At 38.3% G+C, this 18,700-nt stretch overlaps 2 protein-coding genes across 2 annotated transcripts; one reads left to right on the top strand and one right to left on the bottom strand.

Moving 5' to 3' along the window:
- The first annotated feature begins 6,024 nt into the window (after positions 1–6,024).
- LOC115988407 (DNA replication complex GINS protein PSF1-like) lies at positions 6,025–9,364 on the top strand. The gene is made up of 7 exons (XM_031111959.1): positions 6,025–6,266; positions 6,551–6,693; positions 7,991–8,058; positions 8,362–8,475; positions 8,597–8,759; positions 8,934–9,080; positions 9,169–9,364. Exons 2-7 carry the CDS (start codon positions 6,619–6,621, stop codon positions 9,193–9,195), a joined length of 594 nt encoding a protein of 197 aa, XP_030967819.1. The 5' UTR covers positions 6,025–6,266; positions 6,551–6,618; the 3' UTR covers positions 9,196–9,364.
- Positions 9,365–10,195: 831 nt separating this feature from the next.
- LOC115988406 lies at positions 10,196–17,940 on the bottom strand. The gene is made up of 3 exons (XM_031111958.1): positions 17,854–17,940; positions 15,973–17,680; positions 10,196–12,401 (listed from the first exon to the last, which is right to left on the bottom strand). Exons 2-3 carry the CDS (start codon positions 17,017–17,019, stop codon positions 10,311–10,313), a joined length of 3,138 nt encoding a protein of 1,045 aa, XP_030967818.1. The 5' UTR covers positions 17,020–17,680; positions 17,854–17,940; the 3' UTR covers positions 10,196–10,310.
- Between the last annotated feature and the right edge of the window lie 760 nt (positions 17,941–18,700).

Genomic DNA, 18,700 nt, shown 5'->3' with positions numbered 1-18,700 from the left:
CCATACTTGCTCTGCGTGCCTCCTGAGACAGCAAAATCAATCCTAGAAGAATTGCATGAGGGCATTTGTGGAAGCCATACAGGAGGAAGGTCTCTATCATGCCGAGCACTAACGCAAGGTTATTGGTGGCCGAATATGCAGAGAGAGGCGCAGGAGTACGTTAAGAAATGCGATCAGTGTCAAAGATATGCTCCGAATATCCACCAACCAGGAGGAGTTCTTAACCCTCTCTCAAGCCCTTGGCCTTTTGCGCAATGGGGGCTAGACATTGTCGGCCTTTTTCCTAAAGCCATAGGAAACAAGAAGTACCTGCTGGTCGGCACAGACTACTTTACTAAATGGGTTGAAGCTGAGCCCTTGGCGAACATCAGGGACGTAGATGTGAAGAAGTTTGTCTGGAAGAACATTGTTATGCGATTTGGAATCCCACGAGCTCTTATTTCGGATAACGGGCTCCAATTCGATAGCAATGCCTTTAGAGAATATTGTTCAGAACTGGGAATAAGAAACAGATATTCCACTCCAGCTTGTCCACAAGGCAATGGGCAGGCTGAAGCTGTTAACAAAGTCATCGTCAATGGGCTTAAGAAGAGACCGGATGACGCGAAAGGAAAATGGGTGGAAGAACTGCCACATGTGCTTTGGACGTATCGGATAACACCCCGACGTTCGACGGGGGAAACTCCCTTCTCCATGACCTATGGGGCCGAGGCCGTCATTCCCCTGGAAACTGGATTCCCAACGTTAAAGACCAGTACATTCTCTTCGAGTAATAATGATGCGATGTTGGGAAAAAGTTTAGACCTGATTGAAGAACGAAGGGAGAGTGCGATGGTTTGACTAGCTTACTACCAGCACAAACTCAAGCAGGGCTATGATAGCAATATGAGGATGAGGCCGTTAGCCATAGGAGATCTGGTGCTGAGAAAAGTCCTGGGGGCCACTAAGAATCCAAATTGGGGAAAACTGGGACCCAATTGGGAGGGGCCATATCGGATCACTTTTGTAGCAGGAATAGGGGCTTACTATTTAGAGGACCTAGATGAAAAACCTGTACTCCATCCTTGGAATGTAAATAATCTCAAAAGGTATTATTATTAGTAAAGGAGTTTCAATTCAAATATTCTCTTTTAACTTACATCAATTATGCTTCCTGTAAATCTTACATCCTATCATTCATATTGAATAGTTAAACAGAAACTAGGTTATGCCAGATCCTCGGATCGTAAACTTAGTGGAAATTAACATCCTATCATTCATACTGAATTGTTAAACAGAAACCAGGTTATGCCAGGTCCTCGGATCGCAAACTTAGTGGAAATTAACATCCTATCATTCATACTGAATTGTTAAACAGAAACCAGGTTATGCCAGGTCCTCGGATTGCAAACTTAGTGGAAATTAACATCCTATCATTCATACTGAATTGTTAAACAGAAACTAGGTTATGCTAGGTCCTCAAATCGCAAACTTAGTGGAAATTAACATCCTATCATTTATACTGAATTGTTAAACAGAAACTGAGTTATGCTAGGTCCTCGGATTGCAAAACTTAGTGGAAATTAACATCCTATCGTTTATACTGAATTGTTAAACAGAAACTAGGTTATGCCAGGTCCTAGAATCGCAAACTTAGTGGAAATTAACATCCTGTGATTTATATTAAAACGTGGAATAAAGGCTAAGTTATGCCAGATCCTTGGACCGCAAACTCGGTAGAAATTGACCTTCTAGGTTGCGTATTGAATTATTGAATGATAATAGAGTTGTGATAAGTTTTCTAAATTATAAACTTAACGGAAATAATGCCCTATGAACATTCATTAAGGAGTCGGAGAGAGAACTTCGGACGCAAGATTGGCATACAATGAAAAAGGTGGTTGAAATGAACTCATACAAAATTACTACGACAAAGTAAATGAGCGCAAAGATAACATGGAGCCATTAGAACGATAAGAAAGTGAGCAAAAAAGTCCTCTATTAAGTGTCTATTTAAAGTTACAAAACAGGTTCTACTTTTTTACTTTCAATTGGATCTGCGGGGTCTGGCTGTGGGGTAGGTCTGCCTTCGAAGTTGCGATTCCATCTTTGGCTTTGGTAATGCCCCCAGTTGGTAGAACTGTGGAGTCCAATTCCTGTTGAAAACCCTGTGAGGCCGTCTCAGCCTCCGAAGCAGCAGTGGTTTTGTCTGGGGAAGCTCTTGGAGGGGCTAGTCCCGTTTCAGTCGATCCCGGTTGGTCGCAAGGGGGGGAATTGCGAGGCAAAACCTCCTCGTTAAGGTTGATAATTGGAGAAGGAGCATCAGCCTGATGGGGTTGAAGAGTTGAGGGGCGTATCGCTTCGAGATAGTATACGTTCTCTGGCCTACGTAGCTCAGATGAGGCTTCAACCTCAACACGGTTAAGAGCCTCACTCTAAGTTCTTGCGCAGTAGATGCGGCATACCTCCGAAACCTCAGCTCTGAAAGCCTTCTCAGTTTCAGCTATACCAATTTCGTAGCCTTTCTGCTCGGCTTTGTTCATTACCTGTTCGGCGTTGATTTTCGCTTTCTCGGCTTGCTTTTTAAGCATTTCAGCTTGCTCCCTAAGCTTCTGAGTTTCCTCTAGGTGCTTCTTAAGAACGAGAGCCTGCTCCTGAGTCTTTTTCAGCTCGGCATTCGTCTCGCGCAGAAGCCTTGCTCGTTCCTCGGCCTGCTGCTTGTAAACCTCTGACGCCGATTCAGCGCTCTTGCGAGCTTCCTCTTCGGCCTGTAGTTTTTTCCTTGCGTCGGCCAAATCCTGTTCAGATTTCGACAAGGTCTGTACAGCCATTACCTTTCTTTTCCTTTCGCCATCTAGCTGATTGGAGCAGGCATTAAGCATTTCATCTAGCTTGAAAGTATTCTGGATGATCTGTAAAAAAAAAAGGGGGGGGGAGTTAACATTATAGTTAATAAAAAGTGCGTATTAGTGAGTAATAGTCGTAGAATGAAACAGGGTAAAAAGTAGTTTCTCACCATGCCCAAATATCGTTTGTTGTCGAGGATGAGTTCATTCTTCCTCATATTCTTTATCTCGGCCATATCTTTTGGGAGCAATAAGGCTTCCTCTATGGCCGAGGCTACGTGACACCCAATGCCGCCGTTAAAATCCCTTATAGAGGTATCGTCTCGCAGGGGCTCCCCACCGTGCATAGGTGCGGGCAACCATGCTTGTGGCTCGGGACGTGGGGAATCAGATTTCTCTTGGCCCCGCGTGGCTGGGTGCTTAGTTTTCTGCTGCTTTGCAGCTCGTTGATCGTCCTCCTCTCGAGTGGGACGAGACTTGCTTGTATCCGCCACCTCCTTGCCCTTCTGTTCCCTGCACTTTTTCTACCCAGCAGCGCTGGGAAACGCTGGTTGTGGAGATGAACTAGGAGGGGGGCGAGGAGCTGGAGTAGGAGACCTGGCTGGAAGAGATGAAGCCTGGGATGGTATTGTCTTGGCAGGTGCGGACTAACCCGGCTGACCTTCCATCAACTCCATCAAGCTTTTCTGGGGTTTCCTTTGTATCCCCATCTCGTCAGGGTCTTCCTCGGGGCTGGTGGGTTGATCAAAAATCTCGAAATCTTCCGAGGATTCAGACACTGTTACAACGGTTTCCTCGCCTTTTTCCTTTTTCCTTCCCCTTTGTGTTCCTTTTCTCTTGAGGGAAGGTAAGGGTGAAGAAGGTCCCGCCGAGACGCTGGCCACGAAAAGAGGTTCTGTGTGAGATGTGTATTGGGGAAGCGGAATACCCTCTGGAACAATAAACCCTTCGTGGGCAACGCTGATACGGTGAAGCCGAGGATCACGTGCTTTGATCACGCACTTTGGCGCCTGAAAGGCAAAAGAAAGGGGGGTATAGCCAAGAATTAAATGTGCTGCCCGGAGCTGAACGTCAGCCTCGTTCACGTATATTTCAGCTTTCAATAACCTGTCTAGGCTCGCCTTATTGACTAATCTGAGATTGGGCTTCGTGTAGCGCCTATCTGCAAAACCGTTGATTCTAAGGTTAAAAGTTGTGGAATACAGAAATAATGAAAGTAGATGAAATGTGTTCACGAACTAAATAATATAGATCTATAACTTCGCGCCCACCTGGTGTTCCTTCTACTGTCGGACAAGGTAAACCATCGTGCCATTCCCTAGAGAAAATAAGGAAATCCTCCTTTAGGTTTTTATTTGAAGTGGGGAGGCACTGAATTAGCCTTACTTCAGGATATCTCGACTTGAGATAATAGCCCTGGTCAGCTAGGCGATGAAGGTTATACACCCAATTCACGTCGTGATGGGTTAGCTTTAGGTCCATTCTCTGATTCAGAGTGTCTACGCTTCCCAAGACCCTAAACATATTGGGAGCACATTGGGTGGGGAATAGCCTAAAGAAGTTGAGGTAACCCCTAGTGATACTACCCATGGGGATAGTCATCCCGCCCTCAATAAAGGCGATCATGGGGATAACTACTTCCCCAGTTTGCCTGGCATCAACCCACTCCCCTTGGGCTGCGTACCTCATCCCTACCGTTGAGGGGATCTTGTATTTAGAGCGAAAGTTTCTAATACCCTCCTCGAATTCAACGAGACATCGAAAGGGATTCTTCTGTTTCCCCATTTTTCTAAAAAACTTAGTAGAAAAGACTTTTTGGCTTGAAACAAAAATGGTAAAAACTTCAAGAGGACTTACAGGTTCAAAGGAAGGACCTCGGACAACGTACGATTATTTGTAGTCGTCAGGAGAATAATGAAGACGGGAAGAAGGCAGATTCAATGTATAAGCTCTGGAACCACGTAATCATCAAAGGTAAGGTACAGTTTTAATTAGGAAGCGCTTTTATAGTCATGTGAGGGTTGTGAGCGGTGAAATTCCCGCTCACAAAACAAGGGAAGCCCCCTGCCGTTTGATTTAGATCTCACCGTCGAACGTGGGAGATAAGGGAGTTGCCAAAATTTAATGCTGCCAAAATCGGGGCGCTGAAGCGTTAGGGGCATGCTCCAAAATGCGCACAGGTGCAGGCTTATGACGTCAAAATCCACCTTCTCTCCCGAGGAGTCGAAAATTAGGATTTTGAGGGGTTATTGTGGGGACCGTTCGATCAATGGGCCCATAGAGTTCAGAATTGATTCAGGATTGTTGGGCCTGCGGCCCATCCGAGGATGTGTATCCGTCCGAGGAAGTCAAGTCCAGACATAAGGCCGTTACTGAAGGGGATGGTAGTCAACCTCACAAGGGTAAGGTTCTGTATCAGTCCGAGGATACCATACTCTTTGGCAGTATGCGTCCGAGGACGATCGGGACGTGGTCTTCTTGCGACCAGATCTCAGAATTAGGTCACCGCAAAAGATAGAATAACCGACCAAGGATGAAAGAGATAAGGCAAACAAATATCTATAACTACAGCTGCCTCCGCATTAATGACCTCTCAACCAACTCTCTGGCCGCATTAATGTGGAGGTGATACCTGAACAGTAAGGAAGCAGCCTTACAGCTGCCCATGAGAAGTTCTAGGAGATGCTAGATGGGACAGAAAGAAATCCTCCGAACCCAACCTACACGTGTGCGGTGAGGATGGGACACAAATGGGGGTATATAAACTAAAAGAAGAGATGAAGAAGGGGGGAGATCGAGAGAGAAAAAGAGAAGGGTGAAAGACATAAACAAGAAGGAAGAGAACAAGCGTAGAGAAAAAGAATTATATTGTTCACTAAAGAAAAAGATAGTTGTACCAATTTTAGATATTTAAACATACTTGAGAGTGAATCTTTTTAAGGGAGAACACAGTTAACCTAGTTCTTTACACCCACGCTCTACAAATCATATTGTCTGGGCCTTTTTACGTGCGAACCCAATACTGTTGCGGTTCGTTACAAAATCGTGTCCTTACACTTGTTTATCTAAATTATATATGTTTCTTCAAATAAATAAATAACTACATTTTTGGTCTATAGTCTCTAGAGTATTGACCAGGACTATAGCTAATGGTTACTGGTTAGATCTTCTTTGTTAATAATGTTGACCCGGGTTTTGGGTAGTCCGGATCGGGATCAATTAAACCCTGTCATGGTTTAGGAAAAATCCCATCCCAAATCCAGACATTCTTAATTCCTATATCCAAACAGTCAAGTCAAATTACTTTTGGCGGTAAATTTGAAATTTTTGGCACCACCAAAAGCCAGTGAACCACATTTCATTAGCAACTTTACATTTTTGGCACCGTCAAGTCAACTTCACTTTCTCTCTGTTTTTCTCTCCCACCAAACACTGAAATAGGTACTTCCAATTCTCAATCTCAAAACCCTTTTGTTACTTATCACCACTTATCAAAAAGATCAAACCTTTTTAGTGTTTATACTCGTCCCAACAAATTCCAGATTTTTAAAATTTTTTTTTTTTAATCTTTAATTTTTTTTTTTCATTTCACCTTATATGCACAAAATGAATGCTTTTATGTATGTCTGCTTGTATTTATGTTGTTGGGTTTACTTTGGAATTTTGGATGTTGTTAATTTTCACATGCCTAACAAGTGTTCGACAAAATGTTTCAATGAGTGTAGGTTTGTGCTGGATAGTTTTGGTGATTTTTAAGAATAAGGTGGGGTTGGCGTTTTCTTTGAATTGAAAGATGTATGGGAGAAAGGCATGCCAGCTGGTGAAAGAACTTGCAAGTGGTGAAAAGGGGCAGCTCACTCCTTACAATGTAAGTCTCCGGAGTTGGTTCTAATATGCTTAGCTTGTATTGCTAAAGGACATGGCTGTTTGGTGTCCTAATATATACAAAGTTTTTGGCAATGGGTGGATGAAGCTTTTTTTTTTTTTTTTTTTTGGGGGGGGGGTAATATTTGGAAATTCATTTGGCGGGTATGTTTCAGTTCCTCAAAATTTGGTGATATCTGGCTGTGAATTTGATGAAATTGTGTTTTGGGCATAAATATTACCCTTCTTAAACTTTGATGTGAGTGTCAATTTGGTTCTTGGACTTTTGATTTGAGAAACTAACCCTATGGATGTTAGGCTTGTGACGAATTCAACCTTTTGGTAGTATATTTTTTTTGGTTAAAAATTAACAGATTTAATCACATGATGTGCACATATTTTCCACCTCTTTGTCAGTAATTTTAAGATGCCATTATTACCATGTTCCATCACATGGTTATATTCATTAGGCTTTAATGGAAAATATTACTCAAGTGTCTAAGGACCAAATTGACACTCACGTCATTTCCAAAGTAGTCTTTGTAAAGAGTGAACACCCCACCTGGTTGGTTTTTTATTTTATTTTATTATAATTATTCAAAATTTGGTGGTACGTTGATGGTTTGTTGACATAGTTTTATTAATGGGTAGGTGGTTGGTGCTATTAGTTCTATAACAATACTTCTTCCTTTTGTGCCTTCCTGTCTGGTCTATAACTAACCTTTTATTGGATATGTTTTATTTAGATAAATTCCATCATTGTAGCTTTTCTTTTGGCCATAATCTTTGGTGGTATATAATTTCTCATATTTAATAGAATATGCATTTTGCCAAACATACAGTATCTTGTTAATGCTTGTTGATTGAATGATAAGTGCACTCTTTGTTAATGCTTGATAATGCTTGTAATCTGATTGGGGACCTAGAAGTTGATCTTCAATTTTTTATTTGTTCTTTGAGCAGGAGTGCCTTCCTTGAAATTTGGAATTTTTTGACTTGCTTGGCTCACATTTTTAAGCCTTGGTGGCCATAATGTTTTATGAGCGCACTTGTTTTCTTGTATGGGACATGGCAATCTTTGTCATGGAGCTGCACTTTGGATGCCCAATTGTGGAAGCACTCATATTATCTATTTTGATCATGTCTCCAAAGTGTCTTTTGATAGAATCGTGTGAAACTTTTTTTCTTGGTACATGTTGTGTCAACTTCTTAGGATTTAACATTCCCATCATCCTCTCTCTCCCTTCAATTACATTGCCGTGATGCCTCTAACTCATTTTTTTCTTACTATGATCTTGTAGAGCGACCTATTTGATCAAGTGATTGCAGAATGTAGTCAGCATCACCTCGAGCTTCAGTCCCTGATAAGGTAATGTTAATTTCCTGTTATGCTTATTACTGTTCCACCATGTATACCTTTTTATAGTGTCATATCAGCCTACCTGTTTTTGGTGTGTGGTCTAGAAATTCTCAACTATAACCTTGTAATATCAGCAAAATGGCGAGTTGAAAATTTTGTTAACTTATTCAGCTGGAATTTATTCTTGGGAATTCCTTTCATTCATTGACTATAATTTTGCATACAGCTACCATTTCTATTACCATTTCATATGCAATAATAAATAACATCAGTTTGGTTTGATGTGGCTTGTATAACTTTATATTATTACAGAAAAATGCAGGAAGAAGGATTGGATGTACAAACAACTAGAAATGCAGATCACTATGGAGCACTCATCCACCACCTTTCTTTGGTTCGCAATAAGCGCTGTCTAATGGCATATATGTAATTATCTCTTGCTTGCTGTGGATTTTTTTATATGCAAACAGTTTCTAGCTTATTTTTTCAATGAAGGTTTATCATCTTCACCAGTTATCATGGGTATGGTCTTTTGATAACTATGCAGGTATAACAGAGCAGAAATTATACGGAGTTTGATATGGAAGGTAGGGCCCGTGCTTCCTCAACAAATTCAAGAGAAGCTCAGTCACACAGAGGAAGAGTATTTTAAGAAACATTCTGGAGCTTTGCAATCATACATGTCGAGACTTGACCTTGATTTAACTGTGGTAACCTCTCTCTCTCTCTCTCAAACTTCCACACAGGAAAATTACAGCTTCTATTTATGTGATTATCAATGCTAAAGAGTTCAGTATCCATATTCTGAATTTTTTAAATTTAAATTTATTTATATGGCATGATTTTGCATCTCTAATGTAACACCTATATCTCTTCTTTGGCAGGATATGGTGCCACCCAAAGATCCCTACATCCAGGTGAGAGTTCTTGATGATATTGGCGTGGTACTAAGTGACGATAAGACAACAAATTTTGCTCGCCACTCAATGCACTTTCTTAAACGAACTGATGCTGAGCAATTTATCTCAAGGGTGGGTTGTCCATTAACTTAACTTGAATTCTCATTTCAGAATGGTTTTTGGGAGTTTCTTTAACCTCTCTTATTTCCTTTGATAACAGGGTTTGATGGAGGAGCTCACAAGCTGACTTGACACCTTATTTCTTAATGTTTATCCTTTTCAGTGTAAATGTAGAGAAGAGATCAATTATGTTTAAGCATTTCTTACCCTTGGGGCTTGATGATGTTTGTTACTTTTGGCACTGTGTACATATTTGTTACAACGTAATGCTGATTTTTGAACTTATGTTTTGGTCATTACCAAGATTGAACCTTGATGGTATGCTAAAAATCTTCTACAATCAGCCTCATGTAAGGACCACGCTTGAAACTGACTACAGAACAAACAGCTTAGCGGTCTATTGCATGTGCTTGGGCTTTTGCCTCCAAAGCTTGTTAAGGAGGTTGTACGGTTGTGAATAATCCATATTCTATTGAAGGTCTCAATTGTCTGCTTCAGTACACAGGTCTGTTACTATCTGATTTTGTATAGAAGCCCCCGAGCTACAGTAATTCTTGCCTTTTTCACCCACAAAGAAGCAAAATACAAACAAAAATCTCTAATTTTCAATGGTGTTAAACGAATTCTAAGACTGTTTGAGTGTTTCAAGGAGTAAACCACCAGCTTCGGTTGCACCTGGATTGATTCTGGACTCTGCTTTCTTATATAGTTTACCTACCCAACCCCTGCTGAAGAAATGTCCAAAAAAATAAGATGGTATTGGTTGGTGGGGTGGGGAGTTTGGTTGGTCAATATGAAGTGGAATGGCTTTATTTAGTTTGAATACAGAAGAGTTTCTGATGTCAAGTGAGGAATAATGATTGCAGAGACCTACTTTCTGTTTTCCAACTTGTCAAAGTTGTAACAAAAAGAAACCAAATGGAATGGCTCAGTAAAGAGGGCGGTGAGAGCAGGTTTTCTTGGTACACAGATTTGGGGATTTCATAGAGAAAACTTACAATGAGATGAGAGGGACCTAGATAATGCCACTAAATCTGTTTAGCTTCTAGAAAATTTATGAGAACAGAGTTGAAGTCATATTTTACAGTTTGCTGATATAAAATGATTGAGAATTGAATTCATTCATTTAATTCATGTGTATTCATCAATGTATTGTAATAAGCAAAGGGCCTTGAGCCAAAGAAGCAGGCTCATAGTATATCTTTCCTCTTTAGTCTGACTAGAATCTACAAGTTTTTGTTTCTACTTTCTACCACTACCACTACTACTGGCTCCTCTTATTGGTCCTTCAGATGCACAAGCATCTAAAGCTGCTAAAATTCGGGCTTCAAATTTATGGCCTTTCATGGCAACCCTCACTTTTCTAACCACTTGTTGCTTCATAACCTTACGCTCTGCTTGCGAAAGATGTTTGCACTTATCAATTCCCTTGAGAAATCCAACCATAGTTTCACCAGAACCCCCACTCAGTTTTTCTAACTTTGCAAGCTTCTCCACTACTTGCAAAGAAAACATCCGCTCCAAGCATTTTTTGTTTCCCAACTCAACAATATCTAAAAGACAGTGCACGTTGATTTCCCGCGTTTTCATTGATTTGCTTTCAATTGAGTGAGCCATCTTCTCTATAAGACCCATCTGAAAGATATTCTTTAAAACCAGGACCCCACCACTGCCAAACAGCATCTGGTGTAGAGCTGTATAGGCTGCATCCTGATGCTGCACAATGGTGCACTGCATCATCTTGACTAGCTCAGGAATAATATCATACTCTAGATATTTCTTAATGCAAGGTTCTCCACCAGCGCATGCTAGTTTCATTAATAAAAAGGCAGATTCAGATTTCATTGAGCTCTGTTGTGAGTTTCCACTTTGCAAAAGTTCAGAAAGCCTTTTGATGAGGGGGCTGTTTAAAATCATGTCACTGATTTTGGGGTTCCCTGCTTTCTCAACAATTGGTATGAGCTCTTGCATTGCTTCCGTTACCTGCTTGTAATTGCTGTCAAGTACCATGTGGATGAGATCTTCTAAAGTTTGTGGCTTTGTTGAAAGGGTAACATTCTGGTCTGACAAAACAAATCTTTCTAAACAAAGCCTCACTTGCCATGGCAAAAGGTTCAGATTAGCGGGCTGAAGAGAGCCATTTGTAGGACAGCCTCCTAGCTCATAAAATGCCTTCAATGTTACAATGGCATGGTGTTGCACTACTTCAGTTCCATTCTCAAGAAGTTTAATTAGATTTTTATCAATTTCACAAGCAATCATTCTCTCAACAGCTTTTGACTTTCCAGCTATGGTCAACGACATCAATATTGTGAACATGCTCTCATGCCATTCCTCGGCATCTGGAGAGAGCAAATCAGCCAGTTGGTTAAAGTGAATACTCTGAAGCACCTTATTGACTGTCTCGGAACTTCCAAATTCTGCAAGCTTTGCAAGGACAATTGAAATGTTAGTTTGGATCTTGGGGTCCTCACAGTTTTCTAGTATCATTGACAGCTTCTCAACTGCATCAGTACTTTCAAATGATGGAAAGTAATTGCAATAGTCACTTCTATTGAATATATTTGTGATAGCTTCTGCAGACACTGCAACAAGACCCTGTGAACCGGACGATATCAGGCCTTCAATTCTAGGTCCCAATATGCCAACAAAGGTTGCTCTGCTAGCTTCAAAATCGGAGATGGTTTTGCTAGCCATTAGCGCCTTGATAATTGCTTCTATGGTGGTGACAGCCTGCTTTTCTTCGAAAACACTGAGGAATGTCTCTATCTTTTGCTCGGAAATTCTTTTGACACTCTCTTTCCCAAAAATAAAAAGCCAAGGGCAAATCAATGCTTTGTTTTCATCACTAGATTCTTTTACAAGAAACACAACTGAATCATTTGTCTTGCTGTCAAGGTATAGTGAAACCATGTCATGCACTTGATACAAGGGATCTGTATCAGTTTTCATCAGCAGGGAGCCTTCAACAAGCTTACAGACTATGAGAGGAAACATCATCTCCTGCCCAAGAACCGACCAAATGGCCTCCAAACAAGCTTCAGGTACAGGTTCTGCCCATGAAAGAGCAGCAAGAGCTATGAAGAGCTTTCTTGAGTCTCCAGGCATTGCTTCTAGACTGAACTCAAATGACCCAAAAATGGTTAATGTGTTCTCAGCTTCTTTCTCATTTACATATGAGACAGGACCAGGTGCACATGTGGCAAAGGTGGATAAATTTGTGATGGCCTTCTCCCATTTCTCAGCTCTTATTTCTTTCCTAAGAGCCTTACCCATGACAGCAACTGTAAGAGGGTGGTGGCCACAGCGCTCAAGCAAGCTTTCTGCTACACTCTATGAAACAAGTAAATCTTAGAAAAAAATGAAAAATGAAAAATGAAAAATAAACAATAAAGGAAACAATTAGAAAATGAGCACAGCACAGGCAGTTGAAATCTAGATAATACTGAAATGGACTACTTAATACAAACTTTAGTTTAAAATAAGCTCTATCATAGGAAAAGTAAATGCTTGGCAATGAGCCACAAAAACAAAAACTCCTGTGACAGCAGCCATGATTCCTGCCATGACACATATGGTAGTTCCAGAATTACAGAGGATGCACATTAAAGAGGGTAGATGGAAGTACTCTATGGACCTACACAATAAACTTCATACCACAAAAAAATATTGACTGACTATTGATTTATTTTTTATTATGAGTTAATACACATAAGAAGTCCATGTTTATATGATTTCTAGTACTATAAATAACAGATAATACTAAGCTTTCTTTTTCTTTGATTTAATGGTTTTGTGTTAATACTAAGCTTTCTTTTTCTTTTTGGCTCAATGGAATCACAGAATGACGTCGAGCCTGATCCCACACATGTAACGTGGGTAAAAATAAAAAATCTCAACTTCACCACTGACAGTTGATTGTCTTCAAATGTGTGGGCATTCCTTTCTCTTCAGATAGTTCACGTCAAGCACAAAGGAACAACCTTCCAAGTTTCAGCCCTATCGTGTTTCTAAAAGTGCTCATTCCAATAAGCCAGCAAACCGGTCACAAATCTTGGCATAACCCAATTCACACCAAATAAACAAAGAACAAAAGACCATAAATTTCTATCTATCTCAGACAGAAGTAAAAGATGATCTACTGATTCTTCATAAGACTTACTCATGCAGCATGATTTATGATGTCGGCTATGATTATCCATCATTAGAATCTTATCCATAGCAACTGTCCATCCAAAGAAGGCCACTTGTGGTGTAACTTTTACTCACCATATACTTTGCCATGGAAAATATGTCCCCCCCTTTCTCAAAGCCTTGTAATAATCTTTCACACTGAAATCTTGGCTTTTTGAAAGAGAACAAACCAATTTGTCTTCACCTCCCTGAGTAAATTTAGAAGAACCTGAATCATCTAGAAGCCAATGACTCTTAAGTCCCACTCTTGGACTGATCTTAGGAAGAAGGGATTCCATTGAAGTCTTTGGTTTAAGTCTTGGAAACTTTTTTTTTTGGTAATTGTTTTTGGTCTACACATGCAACTCAAGGACTAAGCAGGCTTACATGTGAAAGGGGGTTGACAACAAGCTCTAATACCAAAACTAATGCAGCACAAAATCCTCAAAAGGGAATTGAGGGAATTGAGAATAACAAAGAATGTAAAATTAAATTAACCTAGGAATCGACACCTAGGATTCCTGCAATCAGCAACAAGGCCTTTAAAAATTCCCATAGAAATTATATTCATCGATAACATGTTTCATAGGAAAGCAATAGCATGCTTATATAGACTACTAGTCCCTAACCCGTGCTATGCACGGGAACCTACCTATTTGTGAGGTTGACTAAAATAATTTTATAAAATCTTAAATTGATTAAGAAACTACATCATTGCATGATTTGCTCTTGTATGACTTCAATTTGTGTTACAATTTGATGAAGAAGCCATTGCTTGAACGTGCAATGGCTTACAAAAAATTTGTTAGACAGTTTCAGATACTGCAAAAAAATAACTCAAAAATGTAGATATTAAAACTTTTTAAAGACCAAAAAATATTAAAAAATCAGATGATTCACTACTTATAAATAATTGGAAAATACAAAATATATATGACTAAGCAATAGAGAAATATAAGAGAAAGATAGGTTACATTCAAAAGAATAATTTCAATTATTGCAAGTTTTTTATCTTGTAAAAAACGGCTAAAAAGAGTTTGGTGGTTCATGTACGAAAATTACTTTTTAAAAAATACATGAAAAACCAATATATATATATATATATATATATATTTTAACAAAGTAGAGGAGAAGAAAATAACAAAATAAGAGCTCATACCTCTACTCGGCTTTAAAAAAACATATTGGGGTTTGCATTGCTTTTATAGTGTTTATGATTAACCTTGCAAATTTGAAGATAAATTATCAACGTTTGAGTTTGAGTTTAAGTTGGACTTGTTAGAGATAGAGTTTCACTCCTTGTTAAGTTTAGATTAAACAAAAATAATTTTGTTTCAAAAAAATGATAATGATGAGTTTTAGTTTGACTTTAAGTTGAACTTGTTAGATAGATAGAGTTTCACTCCTTATTTTTTTTAGAATAAAAATAATTTTATTTAAATATTATGTGTGGAAAATTGTGAGAGTTTCAAAAGTTTTGGTTATATATATATATATATATATATATATATATATATATAGATTAGGACTAAATCCTAACCCTTATTGACTAGGGTCAAAGCCCAATTATTGATTTACAAAAATAACCTTGACTCTAGGAAATTTTATAAAATACTAATTAGCTAATAAGACCTAAAATAAAATCCAGTGGACCAATAGTAAAAATATATTTGACTTATAAAACCAAATAAAAACAAAATTGTCTTTGCGCTCCCTGTATTATTCAACTAATGCAACACAATTCTCAATGGGATTTGAGAATAACAAAGAACAAAAATTAAGATAAACCTGCGACTTGGCACTTAAGGTTGCTTGGAATCAACACTGTACAAGATAGAATGCCTTGGAATCAATGGCTAAGATTGCCTTGAATTAGCACTAAGGCATTGAAAATTTCTAATAGAAATTTCATTCATCAATAACTTGTCACCATAAGAGTACAACATTCTTATATAGACTATTGGGACTAAATATTAACTCTAATTGACTTGGGTTAGAGCCCAATTATTGAATTACAAAAATAATCTTGACTCTAGGGAATTATTTTTTTCTTTTGATAAATGAATCTAGGGAAATAAATAAAATACTAATAATCTAATTAGCTAAAAAGATTTAACATAAAATCCGGTGGACCAATAGTAAAAATTCAATTGACAACTAAAATTAAAATATATATGTGCTCCAAGGATCAGCTTGATAATAGATTGTTAATAAGAATGAATAAGTTTGTGTGTTTGGCTCACAAGTAAGAACATTGGACTTAGCAGATTTATTAATAGAAGTTCAACTCAGCTAGCATTCCTTTTTTATTAGTTTGTGTGTTTGGCTCACAAGTAAGAACATTGGAACTTAGCAGATTTATTAGAAATAGAAGTTCAACTCAGCTAGCATTCCTTTTTTGGGGAAAAACAAAGATTAGCATTATGAATGTGAACTGTTTGTGTAAGCATGAAACTTGCAATTCACTAGTCATATCTTTGAAGTTTGGTTTGATGTATATTACTCAAATATGTTCTGTATAATAATAAAAAGTAGAACTTCATGGTTGTGAATGGGATTGCCATTGTATAGGTATTGATGCACGCTACATGCCCAAAAACCAAACTGATATGAAATTGCATTTGAATTAACCACCTTTTTGTTATGCATGAAGAATGAAATATTGGAGATAGTCATATCCTGCTATGTGCTAATCACCCAAAACAAAGAGAAAGAGAGATTCGGCTCTTACCGGCAACTCCTCCTCACTAAGGAGGCTATGGTACAGAAGGATTGCCTTGCTCATTTCCATTGTGTCATCTTTGCCTAATTCTACTTTCTCAGCTTCTGTAATTTCATAGACAGCTTCATTTCTTGTTGTCACTAAGTACTTGCAATCATTATCATACAGCTTTGCAAATCGCTCCACAATGTCCTGCTCCCATACATCATCAAGAAGGATCAAAATGCTCTTCCCACACAAGGCTTCTTGAAGCAAGCAACATATATATTCAAGATCTCCAGTGTTCTCATCCTCAATCTTATTCCAAAATCCAATCTGCACCAAAAATTTACAAAATTTTCTTGCTAAACGCTTCTGATATTCAGCCCTGTTTCCGTTACAGGCAGCCCTACTACACCATTGTCCAAAGCCAAGTTGAACTGCGCCATCCACAAATTCAGCAGGTGGATCAGAACCCACTTGACGGGCCATACATGACTTCCCAATACCAGATAACCCAACAATCAGAATGACCCGATGAGAACCCTCTTGTTCTAGTAAATTCCTTGTTAGATTACATTTACTAGATATTGGGTACTCATGTTCAGTATTTATTTTTAATCGAGCTGGGATGTGTTGTGCAGTGGATTCTATTACCTTCTCAGCATCTTGCATCAATCTTTGAGATTCAAGCCACCAGTTTAAGTCACCCCTGATTGCGCTTGCTAGTTTCCCAAGTGGGTCCCCAGCTACAGAATTCTGTACTATCTTAGCCAGGCTCTTCCGCTTACTGCTTGACACAATCCCTCTTGCCTTTGTGATATTTGGATGAAGCCGTTGGACCAGGGCATTTAAGCTTTGAAGTTGGTGATACAATTGAGGGTTATGAAGCTTGTAGACATGCTTTTGCTTTATTCTGCGTGTCAAATTCTCAAGATCGCACACAAACTCCTCTAGGCTTTTGATTCGCTTTGGAGCTTCATCAAGATCCCAAGAGGCTTGTTTTAATGCACTAATAGCCCCTACCATACTTGACACTATCTGTGTTGCTGAAGAAATAAATTCCAAAGCATCCATTGCCACATGAATCAACTTGCTACCTGTTATTCCATATAATCACTAATGAAAAATATGTGCTCAAAACAATGATCAAAGAGATTCAAAGAAGCCTTGATGACTATCCTAATCGATCCTCAATGTGAAATGTATGTGATGGGGATTTCCTTATTGGTTGGTTATGGATTTTAATGGTTTAAAAATATTGAGATCACATTCTCATATGCTCACCAAGGACCTGGATTTGAACCAGCTACAGTGATAACCCAATCTGACTGAATGGAAGATAAATACAAAATTATGCTCAAAGAAGTTCCTCACAGCATTTAAAACACCTTCTTTAGCAAATTTCAATAATTCCACCTCTCTTTTGCAGTCTGACAAATCCATACAACAAACAAAGACCAGTCATAGAAAAAGGAATGTAATGTGGTTGATTTCCATCGAATAAACTTGCAATCAGAATCAATTTCCACCTAATAGACATAAACTCGCCAACCAACCATGCCCATTTTGCAATGATCACCATCCACCCATCAACAACCATGAATTTCCAGAACAGAACCAACCCATATATAAAAATCAACACCCAAATCTCCAAAATGCTTTAAAACTATCAATACTCGTTTAAAAAGCAATCAAAACCCTGTTCTCTTCTAGCAAGATTCTTGAACTCTTAAACCTGCAAAACCATCCATTATCCATACAAATCAAAACCCAGTTCTTTAACATAGTTCAAGTCTATTATAGTTCAAAAATAATTGAAAATCAGTTATCATAGCAGGAAATCAAGAACTACAACATTCACAAAACATACATAAAACTTAAAGCAAAAGTTGAGAGAGATTGTCTGACCTTGAAGGCTTGGAGTGAAACTCATAAAGCTTGGAGTGAAACTCATAAAGCTTTACGCTGAAAAACTAGAGCCTCAAAGTCAGAGATGCATGTTCTACTTGTCAAAGTTGTCAACTGGAAACTAGAGCCTCAAACTCATATAGATCGGTCCGTTTGGTATCCTTATTTGAACAACTTTCATATTTTAAAGACACTTGCACATATTTTCACGTACACATATTTTAAAAAACTACAAAAATCTCATCTTAAAGTGCTCTGTTGAAACTATAAAAGAAACGTCTAACTTTATAAGTCAGAATATTTGAAAAAGAAAACTCACCTGACGGCTGACGTGCTCTACTTGTCAAAGTTGTCAACTGACTAAACCGTAATTGTCGTTTCCAAAAAAAAAGAAAAAAACCGCAGTTTTCATGCCTTGTGAACAAAGAAAGCGGTCAATATATTAAAATTTCTGATGATTAAAAAAAAAAAATGATTTATTAACGTAAGATCTATAATCTAAGGACATCTGTTAATAAAACTCCAATAAAAAATATACCACATTTTTGCCGATTAAATCTAAAATTTACCAATATCAGGCCATGTAAAATTGTGTAAAAATATATGATTACTATAATGTTATTATAAATTATAAATTTACTTTGACACTACTTATTTTGCATTTTTTTTACTGACACCAGTGAATGATGGAAGAAAGTGGATAATGATTGTTATATGTGAAAAAATAAATTTAAAAAATTAAGAAAATTTGATATTTTAATTAAATGTATTGTAAAATAGATAATTTGATGTAGGAAAGTTTGAAAAGTTTTCTACATCAAATTATCAATGATGTAAAGCCCAATCC

Source organism: Quercus lobata, chromosome 5 (assembly GCF_001633185.2).
Source record: "Quercus lobata isolate SW786 chromosome 5, ValleyOak3.0 Primary Assembly, whole genome shotgun sequence".
NCBI lineage: Eukaryota > Viridiplantae > Streptophyta > Magnoliopsida > Fagales > Fagaceae > Quercus > Quercus lobata.
The sequence above is the reverse complement of the archived record's forward strand: the minus strand, read 5'-3'. Positions and strand labels throughout refer to the sequence as shown.

Coding starts and splice junctions, on each gene's coding strand:
- LOC115988407 (XM_031111959.1), top strand. CDS start 6,619: ATGTATGGGAGAAAGGCATGCCAGCTGGTGAAAGAACTTGCAAGTGGT. Junction 8,059..8,361: donor GAGCTTCAGTCCCTGATAAG/GTAATGTTAATT, acceptor ATATTATTACAG/AAAAATGCAGGAAGAAGGAT. Junction 8,476..8,596: donor CGCTGTCTAATGGCATATAT/GTAATTATCTCT, acceptor ATAACTATGCAG/GTATAACAGAGCAGAAATTA.
- LOC115988406 (XM_031111958.1), bottom strand. CDS start 17,019: ATGGATGCTTTGGAATTTATTTCTTCAGCAACACAGATAGTGTCAAGT. Junction 12,402..15,972: donor TTAGTGAGGAGGAGTTGCCG/GTAAGAGCCGAA, acceptor CTTGTTTCATAG/AGTGTAGCAGAAAGCTTGCT.